Here is a 26,128-nt window from a genome sequence, read left to right as displayed (position 1 = left end):
GGGCACTGCAATGGATCAGAGAATACCTGACAGGGAGGCAACAACGAGTCATGGTTCGGGATGAGGTATCACAGTGGGGACCTGTGACGAGCGGCTTCCCAATGGGGTCGGTCCTAGGACCATTGCTATTTTTGGTATATGTGGATGACATGATGGAAGGGATAGACTCAAAATTGTCCCTGTTCGCAGATGATGTGAAGTTAATGAGGAGAATTAAATTAGATGAGGATCAGGCAGGACTTCAAAGAGACCTGGACAGGCTGGACGCATGGACCAGCAACTGGCTTCTTGAATTCAACCCTCCCAAATGCAAAGTCATGAAGATCGGAGAAGGGCAAAGAAGACCGCAGATAGAGTATAGACTAAGTGGCCAAGGACTGCAAACCTCGCTCAAGGAGAAAGATCTTGGGGTGACCATAACACCGAGCATGTCTCCGGAGGCACACATCAACCAGTTAACTGCTGCAGCATATGGGCGCCTGGCAAACCTGAGAATAGCGTTCCGATACCTTAGTAAGGAATCGTTCAAGACACTGTACACTGTGTACGTCAGGCCCATACTGGAGTATGCAGCTCCAGTTTGGAACCCAAAACTGGTCAGGCAAGTCAAGAAATTAGAGAAAGTGCAAAAGTTTGCAACAAGGCTAGTTCCGGAGCTTAGGGGCATGTCCTACGAAGAAAGGTTGAGGGAAATCGGACTGACGACAGTGGAGGACAGGAGGGTCAGGGGAGACATGATAACGACATACAAAATACTGCGTGGAATAGATAAAGTGGACAGAGACAGATTGTTCCAGAGATGGGACACAGAAACAAGGGGCCCAATTGGAAGTTGAAGAATCAGACGAGTCACAGGGATGTTAGGAAGTATTTCTTCAGTCATAGAGTCGTCAGGAAGTGGAATAGCCTAGCAAGTGATGTAGTGGAGGCAGGAACCATACATAGCTTTAAGAAGATATATGACAAAGCTCAGGAAGCAGAGAGAGAGAGGACCTAGTAACGAGCAGTAAAGAGGCGGGGCCAGGAGCTGAGTCTCGACCCCTGCAACCACAATTAGGTGAGCATACACACACACACACACACACACACACACACACACGCACACACGCACACACATACACACACACACACACACACACACACACACACACACACACATATATATATATATATATATATATATATATATATATATATATATATATATATATATATATATATATAGTTTGTGTGTGTGAAAACAAGAAGCAAGCTAACACACGCCTCTTCACAATCCTGGCTTCCTGGGCTCTAATACGACCTTTTGCTGGGCTTGAGTATCTTCCTCCAGGACCCGAAAAACAGGATATTTCTATTAAAACCTACAGGTTTTATGGCGAGAAAATGCTAAAGCCGAATATAAGAATTAGCATACGGAATTCTTTGCGACTTAATAAGGAAAGCGCTGCACCTGCCTAACGATGCATACATTAAAAAATTCAGGGAGGAAGAAAAAATTAAATAAATTAATAGACTTAGTGTTTTATAAAAATTAAACATCCCCTTGCAGCGAATATTTGTGAATATGACAATAACATGTTATTGTCACGTTCATGTTATTCACTTGGAATTGCATCATTCCTGTAGTGGGTGAGAGACTCGCCTATAAGCATTGTTTTTATGACCATTGTATGCAGTATCAGCCCTCGTGTTTGACTGAGCAACTCCACACACATTGGATGAGTGTCTGATTGGATGTAGACTGTTTGCATGGCTTACTGCATCAAAGAAAAAAAAATAAATGACTGTATCACTGAATCGTAAACAGCAATGTCGATCAGCTTCGAATGTTTGGCAACAACAGATAGAAAACAGGTTTTATAATTCAGAGGCAGAAAAGCACGTCACACACACACACACACACACACACACACACACACACACACACACACACACACACACACACACACACACACACACACACACACACACACACAGTTTGATTTTCTGTCGATAAGTGCCTTTGACAAACGACGACTGACTCAACACTCACCCGCTCCTCCTGCATTCTGTACTGAGAGTTGGTGTTGTTGGTGACGGCGGAGGAGACCTGGAAGTGCCTCACCTGCAGCACCAGGTTGTCCTCCGTCTGCTGGAACACTTCTAGCAGGCACTCCTCCTGCAAGTACACAACACCTGCTGTTATAAGGGAGGAAGAACCTGCTGGAGCATTTCCAGCAAACACCCCTGCAAGTACACCAACACCTGTTGCTATAAGGGAGAAAACAAGATATAATGTTAGAAGTTATATTAGTTAACAAAGAATTCTGGAAGCATTGGCTGCTCTTGTTTCTCCTGTCATATTCCATCACGCAGGATGGGTCACTTGCACCCATAGTATTAGCCTGTCAATCGGAGCTGGGAGACTCGGTAAGGTAATGAAGATATTGTCCAGTAATGTAACAGAAGATTAATCAGCTATGGCAGCTTTTGAATCCTCTCTCCAGCAGAGCTGGATCTTCTATTACTTGGGAATTACTCTCTCAAGATTGCCTAGGAGTACGGGAAATTATATCTCTTATGGGAAACCGAGAATCCTGCAAGTTCGCTGGAGTTCATCTCAACGTTCTTCAGTTTAGCTTTTACCAATAACTGGAATACGAGTTCTTTTGGGGATAATTATGGAACTAATATGACATATTCTAAAACTAGTAACTGACATAACCTTCTTCCATATATAATGAACGCTGTGTCATGCGGTATTGAATCTTATTATTTTTTGTAAGCGTAAGCATAAACGTTTGAAACAGTGTGATAACCATTGTGGATAAAATATAAAAAAACTATTACAAAACTCATTAGGAGTGCTGGATATTCTTAAGTTAAAATACTTGGATATTCTTGTATTAATACACTCGGATGTGTATGTAGAAAAGTGTGATTATACATGCAGGAAATGTAATGGACATTGTCGTTCTGAAGGGTTATAATAAAAATATTATTTAAAATACATTAATGGACATATTACTGACAAAACACAGAATTAGATGTATCTGGAAAGGTGATACTCTGTCTTTTTAATTTTCGGATTTTATTTTTCTGCTGAGGTGAGTGAGTCACGTGACAACGCTTCACTTGTTTAGCTTCAAACTTTCAACGCTGGATGATCACTGGACTGTGTTGGTGCTATTTGTTTTTCATTTTACTTAATCCTTGTGATCAATTCAGGTGACGATCGTGTAATAGGCTTGTGATAAGTCTCACGTTCACTTCAACGATTGTTACTTTATACGTTTCTCAACATCAACCGTGAATTCCGATTAGGAACGATTATATTTTAATGTGTGCCCTCAGCGGGTACAGTGTACACGGGTAAAATGGAGGAAGACTATCTAGAAGTGTAAATCTCTAAACCGTGTGGTTCCCTGAGAATGACTTTCAGTGGCTTCAAATTGGCAAAGTTAATGTGTATTGTGCATTGTGTATTGTTCCAGTCAAGGTATTGTGCGTTTGTCTTGATTAAGAATAGTTGTGAGCACTGTACAGGTAAATTTACTATTTCAGTCAAATTTAAATTAGATTATTAATGTCTGTATGATAATTGAAAATATCTCCGTTGGTCGACTTCAGACTCTCAGCATTTGTATATCAAACTTAATGGAATTTTCAGATTGCTCTTCAGGCCATGTAGGTGCCAAGTTTCGAAATTTAATTAAAGTAATTACGATACTGGTTTCTGTGGCACAACTTCGGAATGCCGAGTGTATGTTGCCCATAGACTGATTCGTATATTATTGTAGGTTCGTAGGCTTTAGTCTGCCCCAGTTATTATAAGATTTGACGGTATAAAACCCTTTTTTGGAGCACTAAGTAATTACTCTATGAACAAAATACTCGGACGATCTATTTTCTGACCCCGCCTAATTTTTCCGGTCTTAAACCAAAAGAGCGAAACTTTTTCCGAGTTGTTCGTATTTCTTTTTCATAAATATACGTACTGTTTTACATTTTTATTCCTCATGAATATGTAAACTCGTGTTTAATATGAGAGAACTTGTAAAATGTGGCAAATTTTAATCTTTTGTTTTTGATATCCTTACTTTTTTTTTATCTGATGTCACACACTCGCTTTTAAACAGTCTTTTCATATTATTTTATTGTTCGACCCCATACAACAAGCACTGCTCTTTGACCCCATACAACAAGCACTGCTCTTTGACCCCATACAACAAGCACTGCTCTTTGACCCCATACAACAAGCACTGCTCTTTGACTCCATACAACAAGCACTGCTCTTTGACCCCATACAACAAGCAGTGCTCTTTGACTCCATACAACAAGCACTGCTCTTTGACCCCATACAACAAGCACTGCTCTTTGACCCCATACAACAAGCACTGCTCTTTGACCCCATACAACAAGCAGTGCTCTTTGACTCCATACAACAAGCACTGCTCTTTGACCCCATACAAAAAGCAGTGCTCTTTGACTCCATACAACAAGCACTGCTCTTTGACCCCATACAACAAGCACTGCTCTTTGACTCCATACAACAAGCACTGCTCTTTGACTACATACAACAAGCACTGCTCTTTGACTCCATACAACAAGCACTGCTCTTTGACTCAATACAACAAGCACTGCTCTTTGACCCCATACAACAAGCAGTGCTCTTTGACTCCATACAACAAGCACTGCTCTTTGACCCCATACAACAAGCACTGCTCTTTGACTCCATACAACAAGCACTGCTCTTTGACCCCATACAACAAGCACTGCTCTTTGACCCCATACAACAAGCACTGCTCTTTGACCCCATACAACAAGCACTGCTCTTTGACCCCATACAACAAGCACTGCTCTTTGACACCATACAACAAGCACTGCTCTTTGACCCCATACAACAAGCACTGCTCTTTGACCCCATACAACAAGCACTGCTCTTTGACTCCATACAACAAGCACTGCTCTTTGACTCCATACAACAAGCACTGCTCTTTGACTCCATACAACAAGCACTGCTCTTTGACCCCATACAACAAGCACTGCTCTTTGACTCCATACAACAAGCACTGCTCTTTGACTCCATACAACAAGCACTGCTCTTTGACTCCATACAACAAGCACTGCTCTTTGACTCCATACAACAAGCAGTGATCTTTGACTCCATACAACAAGCAGTGATCTTTGACTCCATACAACAAGCAGTGATCTTTGACTCAATACAACAAGCAGTGATCTTTGACTCCATACAACAAGCAGTGATCTTTGACTCCATACAACAAGCACTGCTCTTTGACTCCATACAACAAGCACTGCTCTTTGACTCCATACAACAAGCACTGCTCTTTGACTCCATACAACAAGCACTGCTCTTTGACTCCATACAACAAGCACTGCTCGTTGACTCCATACAACAAGCACTGATCTTTGACTCCATACAACAAGCAGTGATCTTTGACTCCATACAACAAGCAGTGATCTTTGACTCCATACAACAAGCAGTGATCTTTGACTCCATACAACAAGCAGTGATCTTTGACTCCGTACAACAAGCACTGCTCTTTGACTCCATACAACAAGCACTGATCTTTGACTCCATACAACAAGCAGTGATCTTTGACTCCATACAACAAGCAGTGATCTTTGACTCCATACAACAAGCAGTGATCTTTGACTCCATACAACAAGCACTGCTCTTTGACTCCATACAACAAGCACTGCTCTTTGACCCCATACAACAAGCACTGCTCTTTGACTCCATACAACAAGCACTGCTCTTTGACTCCATACAACAAGCAGTGATCTTTGACTCCATACAACAAGCAGTGATCTTTGACTCCATACAACAAGCAGTGATCTTTGACTCCATACAACAAGCACTGCTCTTTGACTCCATACAACAAGCACTGATCTTTGACTCCATACAACAAGCAGTGATCTTTGACTCCATACAACAAGCAGTGATCTTTGACTCCATACAACAAGCAGTGATCTTTGACTCCATACAACAAGCAGTGATCTTTGACTCCATACAACAAGCAGTGATCTTTGACTCCATACAACAAGCACTGCTCTTTGACTCCATACAACAAGCACTGCTCTTTGACTCCATACAACAAGCACTGCTCTTTGACTCCATACAACAAGCACTGCTCTTTGACTCCATACAACAAGCAGTGATCTTTGACTCCATACAACAAGCAGTGATCTTTGACTCCATACAACAAGCACTGCTCTTTGACTCCATACAACAAGCACTGCTCTTTGACTCCATACAACAAGCACTGCTCTTTGACTCCATACAACAAGCAGTGATCTTTGACTCCATACAACAAGCAGTGATCTTTGACTCCATACAACAAGCAGTGATCTTTGACTCCATACAACAAGCAGTGATCTTTGACTCCATACAACAAGCAGTGATCTTTGACTCCATACAACAAGCACTGCTCTTTGACTCCATACAACAAGCACTGCTCTTTGACTCCATACAACAAGCACTGATCTTTGACTCCATACAACAAGCAGTGATCTTTGACTCCATACAACAAGCAGTGATCTTTGACTCCATACAACAAGCAGTGATCTTTGACTCCATACAACAAGCAGTGATCTTTGACTCCATACAACAAGCAGTGATCTTTGACTCCATACAACAAGCAGTGATCTTTGACTCCATACAACAAGCAGTGATCTTTGACTCCATACAACAAGCAGTGATCTTTGACTCCATACAACAAGCAGTGATCTTTGACTCCATACAACAAGCAGTGATCTTTGACTCCATACAACAAGCAGTGATCTTTGACTCCGTACAACAAGCACTGCTCTTTGACTCCATACAACAAGCACTGATCTTTGACTCCATACAACAAGCAGTGATCTTTGACTCCATACAACAAGCAGTGATCTTTGACTCCATACAACAAGCAGTGATCTTTGACTCCATACAACAAGCACTGCTCTTTGACTCCATACAACAAGCACTGCTCTTTGACCCCATACAACAAGCACTGCTCTTTGACTCCATACAACAAGCACTGCTCTTTGACTCCATACAACAAGCAGTGATCTTTGACTCCATACAACAAGCAGTGATCTTTGACTCCATACAACAAGCAGTGATCTTTGACTCCATACAACAAGCACTGCTCTTTGACTCCATACAACAAGCACTGATCTTTGACTCCATACAACAAGCAGTGATCTTTGACTCCATACAACAAGCAGTGATCTTTGACTCCATACAACAAGCAGTGATCTTTGACTCCATACAACAAGCAGTGATCTTTGACTCCATACAACAAGCAGTGATCTTTGACTCCATACAACAAGCACTGCTCTTTGACTCCATACAACAAGCACTGCTCTTTGACTCCATACAACAAGCACTGCTCTTTGACTCCATACAACAAGCACTGCTCTTTGACTCCATACAACAAGCAGTGATCTTTGACTCCATACAACAAGCAGTGATCTTTGACTCCATACAACAAGCACTGCTCTTTGACTCCATACAACAAGCACTGCTCTTTGACTCCATACAACAAGCACTGCTCTTTGACTCCATACAACAAGCAGTGATCTTTGACTCCATACAACAAGCAGTGATCTTTGACTCCATACAACAAGCAGTGATCTTTGACTCCATACAACAAGCAGTGATCTTTGACTCCATACAACAAGCAGTGATCTTTGACTCCATACAACAAGCACTGCTCTTTGACTCCATACAACAAGCACTGCTCTTTGACTCCATACAACAAGCACTGATCTTTGACTCCATACAACAAGCAGTGATCTTTGACTCCATACAACAAGCAGTGATCTTTGACTCCATACAACAAGCAGTGATCTTTGACTCCATACAACAAGCAGTGATCTTTGACTCCATACAACAAGCAGTGATCTTTGACTCCATACAACAAGCAGTGATCTTTGACTCCATACAACAAGCAGTGATCTTTGACTCCATACAACAAGCAGTGATCTTTGACTCCATACAACAAGCAGTGATCTTTGACTCCATACAACAAGCACTGCTCTTTGACTCCATACAACAAGCAGTGATTTTTTACTCCATACAACAAGCAGTGATCTTTGACTCCATACAACAAGCACTGCTCTTTGACTCCATACAACAAGCAGTGATCTTTGACTCCATACAACAAGCAGTGATCTTTGACTCCATACAACAACCAGTGATCTTTGACTCCATACAACAAGCAGTGATCTTTGACTCCATACAACAAGCAGTGATCTTTGACTCCATACAACAAGCAGTGATTTTTTACTCCATAAAACAAGCAGTGATCTTTGACTCCATACAACAAGCACTGCTCTTTGACCCCATACAACAAGCACTGCTCTTTGACACCATACAACAAGCACTGCTCTTTGACCCCATACAACAAGCACTGCTCTTTGACCCCATACAACAAGCACTGCTCTTTGACTCCATACAACAAGCACTGCTCTTTGACTCCATACAACAAGCACTGCTCTTTGACTCCATACAACAAGCACTGCTCTTTGACCCCATACAACAAGCACTGCTCTTTGACTCCATACAACAAGCACTGCTCTTTGACTCCATACAACAAGCACTGCTCTTTGACTCCATACAACAAGCACTGCTCTTTGACTCCATACAACAAGCAGTGATCTTTGACTCCATACAACAAGCAGTGATCTTTGACTCCATACAACAAGCAGTGATCTTTGACTCCATACAACAAGCACTGCTCTTTGACTCCATACAACAAGCAGTGATCTTTGACTCCATACAACAAGCACTGCTCTTTGACTCCATACAACAAGCACTGCTCTTTGACTCCATACAACAAGCACTGCTCTTTGACTCCATACAACAAGCACTGCTCTTTGACTCCATACAACAAGCACTGCTCGTTGACTCCATACAACAAGCACTGATCTTTGACTCCATACAACAAGCAGTGATCTTTGACTCCATACAACAAGCAGTGATCTTTGACTCCATACAACAAGCAGTGATCTTTGACTCCATACAACAAGCAGTGATCTTTGACTCCATACAACAAGCACTGCTCTTTGACTCCATACAACAAGCACTGATCTTTGACTCCATACAACAAGCAGTGATCTTTGACTCCATACAACAAGCAGTGATCTTTGACTCCATACAACAAGCAGTGATCTTTGACTCCATACAACAAGCACTGCTCTTTGACTCCATACAACAAGCACTGATCTTTGACTCCATACAACAAGCAGTGATCTTTGACTCCATACAACAAGCAGTGATCTTTGACTCCATACAACAAGCAGTGATCTTTGACTCCATACAACAAGCAGTGATCTTTGACTCCATACAACAAGCAGTGATCTTTGACTCCATACAACAAGCACTGCTCTTTGACTCCATACAACAAGCACTGCTCATTGACTCCATCCAACAAGCACTGCTCTTTGACTCCATACAACAAGCACTGCTCTTTGACTCCATACAACAAGCAGTGATCTTTGACTCCATACAACAAGCAGTGATCTTTGACTCCATACAACAAGCACTGCTCTTTGACTCCATACAACAAGCACTGCTCTTTGACTCCATACAACAAGCACTGCTCTTTGACTCCATACAACAAGCAGTGATCTTTGACTCCATACAACAAGCAGTGATCTTTGACTCCATACAACAAGCAGTGATCTTTGACTCCATACAACAAGCAGTGATCTTTGACTCCATACAACAAGCAGTGATCTTTGACTCCATACAACAAGCACTGCTCTTTGACCCCATACAACAAGCACTGCTCTTTGACTCCATACAACAAGCACTGATCTTTGACTCCATACAACAAGCAGTGATCTTTGACTCCATACAACAAGCAGTGATCTTTGACTCCATACAACAAGCAGTGATCTTTGACTCCATACAACAAGCAGTGATCTTTGACTCCATACAACAAGCAGTGATCTTTGACTCCATACAACAAGCAGTGATCTTTGACTCCATACAACAAGCAGTGATCTTTGACTCCATACAACAAGCAGTGATCTTTGACTCCATACAACAAGCACTGCTCTTTGACTCCATACAACAAGCAGTGATTTTTTACTCCATACAACAAGCAGTGATCTTTGACTATATACAACAAGCACTGCTCTTTGACTCCATACAACAAGCAGTGATCTTTGACTCCATACAACAAGCAGTGATCTTTGACTCCATACAACAAGCAGTGATCTTTGACTCCATACAACAAGCAGTGATCTTTGACTCCATACAACAAGCACTGCTCTTTGACTCCATACAACAAGCAGTGATTTTTTACTCCATACAACAAGCAGTGATCTTTGACTCCATACAACAAGCAGTGATCTTTAACACCATACAACAAGCACTGCTCTTTGACTCCATACAACAAGCAGTGATCTTTGACTCCATACAAGAAGCAGTGATCTTTGACACCATACAACAAGCACTGCTCTTTGACACCATACAACAAGCAGTGATCTTTGACTGCCCATACAACAAGCAGTGATCTTTGACTCCATACAACAAGCAGTGATCTTTGACTGCCCTTACAACAAGCAGTGAACTTTGACTCCATACAACAAGCAGTGATCTTTGACACCATACAACAAGCAGTGATCTTTGACACCATACAACAAGCAGTGATCTTTGACTGCCCATACAACAAGCAGTGATCTTTGACTCCATACAACAAGCAGTGATCTTTGACTCCATACAACAAGCAGTGATCTTTGACTCCATACAACAAGCAGTGATCTTTGACTCCATACAACAAGCAGTGATCTTTGACTCCATACAACAAGCAGTGATCTTTGACTCCATACAACAAGCACTGCTCTTTGACTCCATACAACAAGCAGTGATTTTTTACTCCATACAACAAGCAGTGATCTTTGACTCCATACAACAAGCACTGCTCTTTGACTCCATACAACAAGCAGTGATCTTTGACTCCATACAACAAGCAGTGATCTTTGACTCCATACAACAACCAGTGATCTTTGACTCCATACAACAAGCAGTGATCTTTGACTCAATACAACAAGCAGTGAACTTTGACTCCATACAACAAGCAGTGATCTTTGACTCCATACAACAAGCAGTGATTTTTTACTCCATACAACAAGCAGTGATCTTTGACTCCATACAACAAGCAGTGATCTTTGACACCATACAACAAGCACTGCTCTTTGACTCCATACAACAAGCAGTGATCTTTGACTCCATACAACAAGCAGTGATCTTTGACACCATACAACAAGCACTGCTCTTTGACACCATACAACAAGCAGTGATCTTTGACTGCCCATACAACAAGCAGTGATCTTTGACTCCATACAACAAGCAGTGATCTTTGACTGCCCTTACAACAAGCAGTGATCTTTGACTCCATACAACAAGCAGTGATCTTTGACTGCCCATACAACAAGCAGTGATCTTTGACACCATACAACAAGCAGTGATCTTTGACTGCCCATACAACAAGCAGTGATCTTTGACTCCATACAACAAGCAGTGATCTTTGACTCCATACAACAATCAGTGATCTTTGACTCCATACAACAAGCAGTGATCTTTGACCCCATACAACAAGCAGTGATCTTTGACTCCATACAACAAGCAGTGATCTTTGACCCCATACAACAAGCAGTGATCTTTGACTCCATACAACAAGCAGTGATCTTTGACTCCATACAACAAGCAGTGATCTTTGACCCCATACAACAAGCAGTGATCTTTGACTGCCCATACAACAAGCAGTGATCTTTGACTCCATACAACAAGCAGTGATCTTTGACTCCATACAACAAGCAGTGATCTTTGACCCCATACAACAAGCAGTGATCTTTGACTGCCCATACAACAAGCAGTGATCTTTGACCCCATACAACAAGCAGTGATCTTTGACTGCCCATACAACAAGCAGTGATCTTTGACCCCATACAACAAGCAGTGATCTTTGACTCCATACAACAAGCAGTGATCTTTGACTCCATACAACAAGCAGTGATCTTTGACTCCATACAACAAGCAGTGATCTTTGACCCCTACAACAAGCAGTGATCTTTGACTGCCCATACAACAAGCAGTGATCTTTGACCCCATACAACAAGCAGTGATCTTTGACTGCCCATACAACAAGCAGTGATCTTTGACTCCATACAACAAGCAGTGATCTTTGACCCCATACAACAAGCAGTGAACTTTGACTCCATACAACAAGCAGTGATCTTTGACTCCATACAACAAGCAGTGATCTTTGACTCCATACAACAAGCAGTGATCTTTGACTCCATACAACAAGCAGTGATCTTTGACACCATACAACAAGCAGTGATCTTTGACCCCATACAACAAGCAGTGATCTTTGACTCCATACAACAAGCAGTGATCTTTGACTCCATACAACAAGCAGTGATCTTTGACACCATACAACAAGCAGTGATCTTTGACTCCATACAACAAGCAGTGATCTTTGACTCCATACAACAAGCACTGCTCTTTGACTCCATACAACAAGCAGTGATCTTTGACACCATACAACAAGCAGTGATCTTTGACACCATACAACAAGCAGTGATCTTTGACACCATACAACAAGCAGTGATCTTTGACTCCATACAACAAGCAGTGATCTTTGACACCATACAACAAGCAGTGATCTTTGACACCATACAACAAGCAGTGATCTTTGACACCATACAACAAGCAGTGATCTTTGACACCATACAACAAGCAGTGATCTTTGACACCATACAACAAGCAGTGATCTTTGACTCCATACAACAAGCAGTGATCTTTGACTCCATACAACAAGCAGTGATCTTTGACTCCATACAACAAGCAGTGATCTTTGACTCCATACAACAAGCAGTGATCTTTGACTCCATACAACAAGCAGTGATCTTTGACTCCATACAACAAGCAGTGACCTTTGACACCATACAACAAGCAGTGATCTTTGACCCCATACAACAAGCAGTGATCTTTGACTCCATACAACAAGCAGTGATCTTTGACTCCATACAACAAGCAGTGATCTTTGACACCATACAACAAGCAGTGATCTTTGACTCCATACAACAAGCAGTGATCTTTGACTCCATACAACAAGCAGTGATCTTTGACTCCATACAACAAGCAGTGATCTTTGACACCATACAACAAGCAGTGATCTTTGACACCATACAACAAGCAGTGATCTTTGACACCATACAACAAGCAGTGATCTTTGACTCCATACAACAAGCAGTGATCTTTGACACCATACAACAAGCAGTGATCTTTGACACCATACAACAAGCAGTGATCTTTGACACCATACAACAAGCAGTGATCTTTGACACCATACAACAAGCAGTGATCTTTGACTCCATACAACAAGCAGTGATCTTTGACTCCATACAACAAGCAGTGAGCTTTGACACCATACAACAAGCAGTGATCTTTGACTCCATACAACAAGCAGTGAACTTTGACACCATACAACAAGCAGTGATCTTTGACTCCATACAACAAGCAGTGAGCTTTGACACCATACAACAAGCATTGATCTTTGACTCCATACAACAAGCAGTGAACTTTGACACCATACAACAAGCAGTGATCTTTGACTGCCCATACAATGAGCCTACATAAAAAGCCTGCATGTTATCTTCAACCATATTATTTTTCTATATAATTTTCGCATATTAATAAAAAAAATTATGGTGACAGAGCTAAAAAATCTTGGTGAATGAAACTGGACATATCCTCCACTTCCTCGCATCGAACCTGATTTCGTCCGCCTTTCCAGCTGCTCTGTGACCCTCAAGCGACTTATCATTTTCTCGGGGATATTAAGATAATAATCTAGATTAATTACTGCGGTGCAAAGGAGTAATTACCGTAGTTTAGCATTAACGTTAGTTAAGGAAAATTTCTCTCTCTTTGATAATGTTGGATGTCAGTGATGCAAGACTGGCATCTGAGAGATGTGATGTTAGAATAAACATTGTTGGAATATGTTGAAGTGTGTGTGCTGTCAGTGACCTGAGTGAGTGCTGATGTCTTGCCTGGGTTTTTGAGATCAGCGGCTGGAGGATCGAACCTACGCCATCATTTTTCTTGGAATAGCCAGCACGGGGTTCAACACTTCACGAAACAATAATTACAGCATCAACAACAACAGAAGTAACAACAACAACAAAGGTAATAGCAAGAGCAAAAGTAACAACAACAGAAGTAACAAAAACTGAAGTAACAACAACAGCAGTCACAACAACAGTAATAAAAGTAGTCACAAAAGTAACAATAGCAGAAGTAGCAATAAGAGAAGTAGCAACAGATGCAATCCATCCCACTAGAGTACTGAATATATTGCTGAACTCTGCATGCAAGCTGCTTGTCCGACTGGTTCTTGAGTGACTATTGTCGTCGCGCTTACATCATTAGCATGTATATCCGTTACTGCTATTCTTATTTTCTTCTTTTTACAAAAACTTTCCATATGTTCTGTCTCGTATTTTTGCCCCACTGTTTAGAGCTATGGACTCAAATAGCGCTTCAAAAACTTCTTCGTGTTTGAATTTATCAAAATCATTCAATATCTTAATGAATGAGACTCTTCGTAGCTTCTATTTCCTAAGAGTAAAATGGTTGGGTGATTGAGCCTTTCTTTGTGAGATTGTTTCCGAGCGATGGTATGTGTTTAGCAGCTTATCTCTGTACCGGTCTAGTAATTGTATTTTTGACCAAAATTGGTTTGCCTGCCCCCCCCCCTCTCATCTGCGACTGCTTGACAGAGTAGAGAACAGAGCAAGACGTCTCATCTCTCGCCTGGACCCATCCTGGATAGATCTGTCATTTCAGCAGAGCTTTCAACATAGGAGGGATGTGGGTGGCCTTAATGTTATGTACAAGGCCAATATTGTCAAAGTACCACACTTGGATCCACTTCGAGGACAGCGTGAAACAAGCTTTTATGCCACAAGACAGGCAGAAAGCAGCAACTTCACTCTGGCTGTACCCTTCTCCAGAACATCACTCCATCTGAGCTCATATATACCCAGGATGACTCGAGTATGGAACACCTTCGTACAGCATTATGATGTCAACGAGATAAAGTCAGTTGATCAAATGAAAATGCTGGCCCACAGATGGCTCCAACTTTATCCTGTTCCCTACTTGTATGTGTCATAATAAAAATGCTTGCATGTTTCGTAACAGTAAAAATGCTTTCAAATGAGCTGATGTAGGTAGCAGCTCTTAGCTTGTCAATAAAGTTAGGAATCCTTAACCTGTAAATAGCTTGTTAATAAAGCTAGGGATCCTTAACCTTGTCAAACCCTGTGTAAAAAAAAAGAGAGAAAGACAGAAGGAAAGAATGAATTAATAAATGAATGACCCGAAAGGAAGCTAACAATTATACTACAAGACAGGTAACCAACACAAAAAAAGGCTTCACTCTGGGTATAAAAATCTAAATGAAATCACTATTCAGCCATCAGTCAATCCTCGGCTGATTCCACTGACAGGGTTTCACAACAAGCTCCCAAAAAATATCACGCCAACTCACCCAGTTCTCAACCCTAGCCCAATTACAACTCCATTTCCACCCTGTACCCTCTCGATGGCAGTGAAAGCTCTTGATCCAAGGGCTCGAACTAGCCCCTCCCCTTCCTTACATCAAACCTAAATAAAAAACATTCACCTTATAGCTTAAATGCATGTTGATTACCACCCCATAATGCGACAAACTCCATGACAAACTGTGGCTTATTTGGAGAGACAAGGAAGAATGGGTGATAATAAGAACGAGGATGGGGGATAATTTGTAATAAGAAAAGAAGATTGAAGATAATTGCACATAATGGAAGATGTAATTGGAGGCAGTGAGGGATAATGAGGGGGAGGAAGTGACGGTAGATAAAGTGGTGGAATAGCAGTGGTCTGCTTGTTGCCAACACTCAGTAACAATACTCGGGAAGGTGGGGGAGATGTAGAGGAGAAGGAGAATGCACAGGAGGAAGAGGAGGAAAAATAGGAAGTGAAGAAGGAAGAAGAGGAAGTAGAAGAGCAAAAGTAATAGGAGGAAGAAGAAAACGAGTTGGAGGACAGAGAAGAACGTAAAAAATAAAATTAAGACTGGTGACAGGAGACAAAAGAAAGATGTAGGACAAGACAAAGACATAAAGGCTAAAAACAATACGAAAAAGAAGAAACATGAAGAACAGGCAAAGAATAATAATAATAATAATAATAATAATAATAATAATGTAATTTATAATAATGCAAATAAAATTTATAACACAACAGTAATAATAATACCAAGGCTATTGTAATGAGGAATCGCTAAACCTTGGTATAAGAGGAAGACAAGCAGTCTTGACACCAACAAGGTGGCGAGGTACGAGAACCAAGTGAACATAAAAGGAAGGTGGCGAGGTACGAGAACCAAGTGAACATAAAAGGAAGGTGGTGAGGTACCAGAACCAAGTGAATATAAAAGGAAGGTGGCGAGGTACGAGAACCAAGTGAACATAAAAGGAAGGTGGTGAGGGACAAGAACCAAGTGAACATAAAAGGAAGGTGGCGAGGTACGAGAACCAAGTGAACATAAAAGGAAGGTGGCGAGGGATAAGAACCAAGTGAACATAAAAGGAAGGTGGCGAGGGACAAGAACCAAGTGAACATAAAAGGAAGGTGGCGAGGGATAAGAACCAAGTGAACATAAAAGGAAGGTGGCGAGGGACAAGAACCAAGTGAACATAAAAGGAAGGTGGCGAGGGACAAGAACCAAGTGAACATAAAAGGAAGGTGGCGAGGGACAAGAACCAAGTGAACATAAAAGGAAGGTGGCGAGGGATAAGAACCAAGTGAACATAAAAGGAAGGTGGCGAGGGATAAGAACCAAGTGAACATAAAAGGAAGGTGGCGAGGGATAAGAACCAAGTGAACATAAAAGGAAGGTGGCGAGGGACAAGAACCAAGTGAACATAAAAGGAAGGTGGCGAGGGACAAGAACCAAGTGAACATAAAAGGAGGGTGGCGAGGGACAAGAACCAAGTGAACATAAAAGGAAGGTGGCGAGGGATAAGAACCAAGTGAACATAAAAGGAAGGTGGCGAGGGATAAGAACCAAGTGAACATAAAAGGAAGGTGGCGAGGGACAAGAACCAAGTGAACATAAAAGGAAGGTGGCGAGGGATAAGAACCAAGTGAACATAAAAGGAAGGTGGCGAGGGACAAGAATCAAGAGAAAACAAAAAATATAAGAAATGTCTTAATAATATAAAAAAGCCAGAATGAAGACCACAAGGCAATAGTTAGGTCGTGTTGATGTTCTCATGCACAATATTGCTTGCAGACATCAGGCGACCATGATTAAGTGCCTGAACCAGCACAGTGCACTGCACGCAGCTACTATATTTAGTAGAGCGCGCTCTGTACATATTCCAGCAGTCTTGTTGAGCTCCCTATAAATGGATTTTTATTAAGCATTCGTGAAATATGTAATGTGGTTGTAGGTGTATTAGTGGTGGTGGTTGTGGTGGTAGTTGGTGTATTAATGATGGTGGTTGTGGTGGTAGTTCGTGTATTAGTAGTGGTGGTGGTAGTGGGGGTAGTTGGTGTATTAGTGGTGGTAGTGGTAGTTGGTGTATTGGTGGTGGTGATGGTAGTAGGAGTATTAGTGGTATTGGTTGTTAGGTGATGGCAGTAGCATGCCTATTAGTGGTGTTTGAAGGAGTATTAGTGGTGGTAGAATGGTTGTTAGTGATGTTAGTAGGTGTTTTAAGGACGGTTAGTGGGTACATTTTGTGTAATGGTTGTGGTTGTGTTAGTTGGGAGTTTAGTGGAGGGGAAAGGTTTCATCATTGATGGAGGATTTAAGTGGTAGTGATGGGGGAGATAGTGGTGGTGGCGAGGGTAGTAGTAGTAGTGTAGGGAATGGTAGTGAAGGTAGTAGTGGTTGACGTTATAAGGTAGTGAGGGCCCTTAATAGCTATATTATTATTTATATTTATATTTATTTATTACATTCCCTGTAATAAAAACTACATGGGCAGACATTCCCTGCAACAATAGCACCATAGGTATACAGTATTCCCAGCAACAACATTGGTATACAGCATTTCCTGAAGTAACAATAACCTTCCCTGAGTTTACAACATTACCTGCAACAACATCAATATAATGACACGCCTCTACAGTTAATTTAATGAAGCATCTGGTAAATTTTATATTTTATGTGTTGTATTTAGTATTATAAAGCTTTAATTATTTTCCTTAATAGTTAAACAAAAATACTGTGTATTTCAGTATTATCTCTTCCATAATTTCCATGTTGGAAGAAACTGTAGTACAGTTTGGTGTCCTTTGCTCTGACACTTGCTACAGTCATTTGACTCAAGAAATCGTAATGACACGATTGCAAACAAACCATACCCCCGGCCGGGATTGAACCCGCGGTCATAGAGTCTCAAAACTCCAGCCCGTCGCGTTAGCCACTAGACCAGCTAGCCACAATAAAATTCATCCAACTAGGTATATTTCTACACCATAGGAAGGTTAGCACAGGCATCACTGTGACCACAAATGCAAGTTTTTACAGACGAATCTCCAGCTAGCGTGGCCGTGACGAACTCTAGCTCAAGTCCCTTCACTGCCGTCAACATGACCTAGTTGGATGAATCTTATTGTGGCTAGCTGGTCTAGTGGCTAACGCGACGGGCTGGAGTTTTGAGACTCTATGACCGCGGGTTCAATCCCGGCCGGGGGTATGGTTTACAGTCATTTGTCTGTGCTGATGTATGTTGGGTAATCTGTCATGCTCGCTGGTGTGACCTTACCTGCAGTAGTCGGTGCACACACCCACTTTCTCTTTCCTCGTAGTCTTGGTAGAAGCAAGACCTCGCCTCTGCTCTCCACTACTTACCCTTTCGTGTTTATGACATAGACATATTGTTGATAGAGTTATGTTCTTGTTGGTGATCCGAGACATATATCTTGTTCTTTGTGGAGCTATGGTTCCAGAATTTAATGTAGAATTAGTAAGATTTAACATTATCTGGTTAGGCATTGTGAGATACTCATTATGTTCAAGGTCCTGAATGTAAATGTTGATCTAGGTATCTTAGCTTGGTATCTATGCACTGTCGTAGTCGGGATTTGAAAGTTACCGAGCTCATATTCAGTAATTTGGGATTTTGTGAATTTTTGGAGGGCAAGCTGTTGTCATCAGTCAGGTTGTGTTTGCATCTGTCCTTGTCTACTGTTGTTGCTTGGAGTCGCTTTGTACTGCTAACTGCTGTGTGGCGACCTTGTCGATATGTTTAAGCAAGCTGTGATTTATCTTTTTCTGATGCTAAGAGTCAGATTATCTCGAGACTTGAAATGTAGATGAATGGTTCAGAGATCCGACAAGTTGATAAATTAGACACATGTGCAACATTTAGGTATCTTTAATAAGGAAACGTTTCGCCACACAGTGGTTTCATCAGTCACTACAAAGGAGAATGGTAAAGAGCAGGAGGAGTTTGAGGTAATCAGTCCCTCAGCTGAGGGACTGATTACCTCAAACTCCTCCTATTCTTCACTATTCTCCTTTGTAGTGACTGATGAAACCACTGTGTGGCGAAACGTTTCCTTATTAAAGATACCCAAATGTTGCACATGTGTCTAATTTATCATCTCGAGACTTGTTGTGTCAGTGTTTTATTCTGTTTTTTTTTTGTGCACTCGTACTATATTTATATTTATTCCCATATGCTAGGACTGAAAAGTACACTTGTACAGTAACATGCTTTATAGTACAGTTAACAGGCGGACCATTGTAGAAAAGTTGACATGCATTATTAGTGTATACACAAATGTTTATACACTGGTTATACACTGATGTTTTTCATCCGACAGTATCAGCTTTTATGTCGATTTTAAATACTCAAGATCTTAAGTTTAAAATTTCAGTGTAGTGTAAAAATCAGCAACGTCTCTGTGAGTAGTTGGAAAAAGAACTAAAATACACAAACACTAAGGTAATTTACTGGAAACTTTTCTCCTGGGAATCTGATCACTTTAACTGTGACTCCATAGTATTTACATTGTGTCTTGCCAACCACTTGTCGGTAATACAAAACCACATTACCAAATCCAGCGTGACTCACCACGGTAGCCACAACCACAACGTGGACTGGTACAGAGCTACACTGGTTTTGCTAGAAGATAACTTGAATAATAGAAAATACTTAGAAATACTTAGAATCAGCTTCAGATCTACAATACGGACACCATCACTCTGAAGTGAAATGGAATAAAGTACCGACACAATGGAAACAGAGTTACCAATGCTGTGTAGTAAGATTATTGACGTACGCCCACGCAGTAGGCCTTTCAAGTCACTTTTTCAAGACCACTGCTTGAGCGAAACGTTGCCAATAAGGGATCTCATTACGCTGCAGTTGTGCTTCTGTTTCCAACACCAACATGACTCTGAACCAGGAAGAGTTTTCAGCTGGTCGGAGCCCTGGCCCATCTCTTGCTCAACTAACTCCAGCAACTTAACTTGACAGTTCTCATCTACACACGTAGGTTACTCAGACCTCTCCTTCAGTCTCCTCCCCGTCAATGTATTTCCGTGTTTTCCTTGTGCTCTTTAAACTTGAAAAAAAAGGCATTTTAATAGTGTTTCTACTGCTTACGTGGCTCTCTGAAACGAACGGTGGTGAGGATAGTTTGTGGTGGTGAGGAGGTGTGGAAGTCGTGGTGGTGGGGGTTAATGGGAGTTATGGTTGTGGGGGTTAATGGGAGTTATGGTTGTGGGGGTTAATGGGAGTTATGGTTGTGGGGGTTAATGGGGGTTATGGTTATGGGGATGGAGGTTGGGATATTGATGGTAATGATTGGGAGGGGTGGTGGTAGTAGTGTTAAAGAAGGGGTGGACGCTTGGGTAGTGGTGGCTATGGGGGGGAGGGGTGGAAGTTTGGATAGTGGGTGGAGGTTAGGATGACGGAAGAGGTCGTGGGGGTGGACGTTGGGATAATAATGGTAGGGGAGGGGATGGAGGCTTGTATAGTGGTGGTGGTGGAGGGGAATTGAGGTAGAGACAGTGGTGGTGGGTGAAGGGGTGATGGAGGGTTGGAGTGATAGTGGTGGTGGGTGAAGGGGTGATGGAGGGTTGAAATGATAGTGGTGGTGGGTGAAGGGGTGATGGAGAGTTGGAGTGATAGTGGTGGTGGGTGAAGGGGTGATGGAGGGTTGGAGTGATAGTGGTGGTGGGCGAAGGGGTGATGGAGAGTTGGAGTGATAGTGGTGGTGGGTGAAGGGGTGATGGAGGGTTGGAGTGATAGTGGTGGTGGGTGAAGGGGTGATGGAGGGTTGGAGTGATAGTGGTGGTGGGCGAAGGGGTGATGGAGGGTTGGAGTGATAGTGGTGGTGGGCGAAGGGGTGATGGAGGGTTGGAGTGATAGTGGTGGTGGGTGAAGGGGTGATGGAGAGTTGGAGTGATAGTGGTGGTGGGTGAAGGGGTGATGGAGGGTTGGAGTGATAGTGGTGGTGGGTGAAGGGGTGATGGAGGGTTGGAGTGATAGTGGTGGTGGGTGAAGGGGTGATGGAGAGTTGGAGTGATAGTGGTGGTGAGTGAAGGGGTGATGGAGGGTTGGAGTGATAGTGGTGGTGGGTGAAGGGGTGATGAAGGGTTGGAGTGATAGTGGTGGTGGGTGAAGGGGTGATGGAGGGTTGGAGTGATAATGGTGGTGGGTGAAGGGGTGATGGAGGGTTGGAGTGATAGTGGTGGTGGGTGAAGGGGTGATGGAGGGTTGGAGTGATAATGGTGGTGGGTGAAGGGGTGATGGAGGGTTGGAGTGATAATGGTGGTGGGTGAAGGGGTGATGGAGGGTTGGAGTGATAATGGTGGTGAGTGAAGGGGTGATGGAGGGTTGGAGTGATAGTGGTGGTGGGTGAAGGGGTGATGGAGGGTTGGAGTGATAGTGGTGGTGGGTGAAGGGGTGATGGAGGGTTGGAGTGATAGTGGTGGTGGGTGAAGGGGTGATGGAGGGTTGGAGTGATAGTGGTGGTGGGTGAAGGGGTGATGGAGGGTTGGAGTGATAGTGGTGGTGGGTGAAGGGGTGATGGAGGGTTGGAGTGATAGTGGTGGTGGGTGAAGGGGTGATGGAGGGTTGGAGTGATAGTGGTGGTGGGTGAAGGGGTGATGGAGGGTTGGAGTGATAGTGGTGGTGGGTGAAGGGGTGATGGAGGGTTGGAGTGATAGTGGTGGTGGGTGAAGGGGTGATGGAGGGTTGGAGTGATAGTGGTGGTGGGTGAAGGGGTGATGGAGGGTTGGAGTGATAGTGGTGGTGGGTGAAGGGGTGATGGAGGGTTGGAGTGATAGTGGTGGTGGGTGAAGGGGTGATGGAGGGTTGGAGTGATAGTGGTGGTGGGTGAAGGGGTGATGGAGGGTTGGAGTGATAGTGGTGGTGGGTGAAGGGGTGATGGAGGGTTGGAGTGATAGTGGTGGTGGGTGAAGGGGTGATGGAGGGTTGGAGTGATAGTGGTGGTGGGTGAAGGGGTGATGGAGGGTTGGAGTGATAGTGGTGGTGGGTGAAGGGGTGATGGAGGGTTGGAGTGATAGTGGTGGTGGGTGAAGGGGTGATGAAGGGTTGGAGTGATAGTGGTGGTGGGTGAAGGGGTGATGGAGGGTTGGAGTGATAGTGATGGTGGGTGAAGGGGTGATGGAGGGTTGGAGTGATAGTGGTGGTGGGTGAAGGGGTGATGGAGGGTTAGCATGACAGTAGTGATAGTAATCATAGAAACTCATAAAACTCTCAGAACTCTCACCAGTTCTCATGAGTTCTCACAAACTCGCAAAATCTCAGTCACAAAAACACAAAAACTTTCACAAACTCTCACAAACTCATGTGAACTCTTACAAACTCACACAAACTCTCATAAACTCACAAACTCTCGCACATTCTTAAAAATTATTATTAAAAAATAGGTGAGCCTGGCTCCTTGTAGCTTAATAAGACGAGGCTGAGGGAGGGAGGGTAGGAGGCGAGGAAGAGGATGAGCAAGAAGCAGTGGAAGACACAGAGGAAGAAAAAGAGGAAGCAAGAAGAGGAAGAGAAGGAGCAAGTAGAAGAAATGGTGTAGGAGAAATGGGACGGAAAATTGGTAGCAATGAAGGAGATGGGTCGGAAGAGATCCAGGAAAGAGATGGAGAAGAGATATGGTTAGGTGGATGGAATGGGAGAGGTTTAGGGTGACGGAAGGTATAAAAATGGGAACGGGGAAGATTTAGGGATGAGGAAAGGAGGGATGAAAGAGATTTATTTTTAGTATTTTTCGTTACCAACATTGGATGTATCAGCAGTGTACTACTACCCAGTTTTATATGATAATTACAAAATGGGAACAAAAGCTAACTATCTGTTTCTCAATCATATTCCATCATGCAGGATGGGGTTCCAATATAGTGTTGAAATTTGTCAGCCTGAGTTGGGAGACTTCATTAGGGCAAAGATGATATCGTCAAGTATTCCATTAAGGTTCGCCAGCTACGGCAGCTTGAAAGGTTTCGTTCCAGCAGAGCTGGAGTGACATGGATGGAGAGAAGCTGCAAAATATCAGAGTGAAAATAAAGCTTAGGGGATTATTGTAATGCTAAACATATCGGTGAAATACGTGTAAACTATGCAATTTTAGAGGCTTATACAAGATTACCAAACCTCAGAACTTGAGAAAAGATTGTTTCAGAACCTTGGTGGTGATTAGGGGGGTAGTGTGAGGTTAGCGATGGTAGGGGTGGGGGTGTGGTAGGGTGTTGGTGGTAGTAATGTTGGTTCTGGAAGTGATGGTAGTAGTGGTGTGGTGGTAGTGTTGGTAGCGGTAGTGGAGGTGGTAGTGGTGGTGTTGGGGTGGTGGTTGTAGTAGCAGTGGTGGTGATGGGGGTGCTGGTGGTGTTGGGAGTGGTGGTGGTGTTGGTAGTAGTGGTGTAGGTGGTGGTGGTGATTGTGTTGGTGGTGGTGTTAGTGGTGTTGTGGTTCTGATGGTGGCGGTAGTAGTGGCAGTAGTGGTGTGGTAGTAGTAGTGGTGGTGGTAAAGGAATGGTGGTGGTGGAGGTGGAAGTGATGGTGGTGGTGGTAGAAGTGGTGGTGATAATGGTGGTGATGGTGGTAGTAGTGGTGGTGGTGGTGGTGGTGTTGGGAGTGGTGGTAGTAGTGGTGTGGTGGTAGTGGTGGTAACAGTAGTGGTGGTGGTAAAGGTGGTAATGGTGGTGGTGGAGGTGGAAGTGGTGGTGGTGGTGGTAGTAGTAGTAGTAGTGGTGGCGATGGTGGTAGTAGTGGTGGTGGTGGTGTTGGGGGTGGTGGTGGTAGTAGTGGTAAGGGTGGTGGCAGTGGTTGTGTTGCTAGTGGTGGTGGTGGTAATGGTAGTGGTGGTGGGGGTAGTAGTGGTGGTTGTGTTGGTGGTGGTGGTGGTGGTAGTTGTGGTGGGGGTAGTGATGGCGGTGGTGGTGAGGGTTGTGGTGGGGATAAAACCAATACACAGCCTCAAGACTAGAATAGGTTCGAGAGACCATAAATCTATGGTGCTGATCAAGGCATTCTAAAAGCCAGGAGCTGAAACTTAACCACATCTGCAAACACAACTCGGTGAGTGTACACACACACACACACACACACACACACACACGATCCATACATAGCTTTAAGCGGGGCCAGAGCTGTGAATCGACCCCTGCAACCAAAACAAGATGAGTACACACACACACACACACAGAGTCAGCAGAGGACAACCATAGCAGACCAGAGCAACAAGCGTAAACACAGAACCACCCTCAGAACCCCACAGCCAAACACGCTATCCCAACACAAACCAAAACCCACACTTACAGCCCCCACCCCACACTACGCTGTAAAATCCCACAGCACACTGCCAGGCCCACACCCACAGACCCCCAGAACACAGTGTTGGAGAGGAAACTGAAGCTTTGGTAAACCAACGCTGATGGAATAACAAATAAGTGGGAGGAGTGGCACGAAAGAATCAAAGAGGCATCACCGGACATCATAGCTCTCACAGAAACAAAGCTCACAGAAATGATAACAGAGGCCATCTTTCCAACGGGTTATCAGATCCTGAGGAAAGAGAGAGAGAACAGAGGGGGTGGAGAAGTGCCCTGCTCATCAAAAACTAATGGGATTTTGATGAGCTGGAGAGAGGAGACAGAGGAGAAGCAAGAGACTACATAATTGGAACACTTCAGTCTGGAGGTCTCATTGTGGTAATTGCAATGATATATAACCCACCACAGAACAATAGGAGGCCAAGGCAAGAATATGATGAGAGTAACAGAGCGATGGTTGATACGCTGCTGATTGTGGGCGACTTCAGTCACTCACAATCAGCAGCTTTGTGTGAGGGGATGGGTGAGTGGTGGAGAGGGATGAGTGAGTGGTGGGGAAGGATGGGTGAGTGGCGCAAGAGATGGGTAAGTGGTGGGAGGGATGGCTTAGTGGTGAGGAGGGATGGGTGAGTGGTGGAAGGGTTGGGTGTGTGGTGGGGAGGGATGGGTGAGTGGTAGTGGGGATGGATGAGTGGTAGGGAGTGATGGGTAAGTGATAAAAGGGATGGGTGATTGGTGGGAGGGATGGGTGAGTGGAGGGAAGAATGGGTGTGTGGTCGGACGGATGGGTGTGTGGTTGGGAGGAATGGGTGAGTGGTCGGAGGGATGGGTGAGTGGTGGGGAGTGATGGGTGAATGGTAGGGAGAGATGGGTGAGTGGTGGAGAGGGAGGGATGAGTGGTGGGGGATAGATAAGTAGTGGGAGGGATGGGAGAGTAGTGGAGGGGATAGGTAAGTGATGAGGGGTTATGGGTGAGTGGTGGGGAGGGTTGGTGAGTGGTGGGGAGGGAGGGGTAAGTGGTGTGTGAGAGACGGGTGAGCGGTGTGTGAGGGGATGGGTGAGTGGTGGGAAGAAATGGGTGAGTGGTGGGAGGGATGGATGGGTGGTGGATAGGATAGGAATGTGGTCGGGACAGATGGGTAAGTGGTGAGGAGGAATAGGTGATTGGTGGAAGGGTTGAGTTGGGTGAGGAGTGGGGAGGGATGGGTGAGTGGTGGGGAGGTTTGGTGAGTGGTGGGGATGGA

The 26,128-nt window shown here is 43.6% G+C and overlaps 1 protein-coding gene across 1 annotated transcript in view; it reads right to left on the bottom strand.

Moving 5' to 3' along the window:
* LOC128689603 (uncharacterized) overlaps positions 1 to 26,128 on the bottom strand; it is a 217,809-nt gene that overhangs the window by 85,232 nt on the left and 106,449 nt on the right. Inside the window, exon 7 of the mRNA XM_053777965.2 lies at positions 2,033 to 2,158. Within this exon, the coding sequence (XP_053633940.2) occupies positions 2,033 to 2,158 (126 nt within the window). The remainder of the gene's footprint in view (positions 1 to 2,032; positions 2,159 to 26,128) is intronic.

The sequence above is a fragment of the Cherax quadricarinatus genome, chromosome 22, assembly GCF_038502225.1.
Source record: "Cherax quadricarinatus isolate ZL_2023a chromosome 22, ASM3850222v1, whole genome shotgun sequence".
NCBI lineage: Eukaryota > Metazoa > Arthropoda > Malacostraca > Decapoda > Parastacidae > Cherax > Cherax quadricarinatus.
Note: the sequence above shows the minus strand (reverse complement) of the source record. Positions and strands in the feature narration are given on the sequence as shown.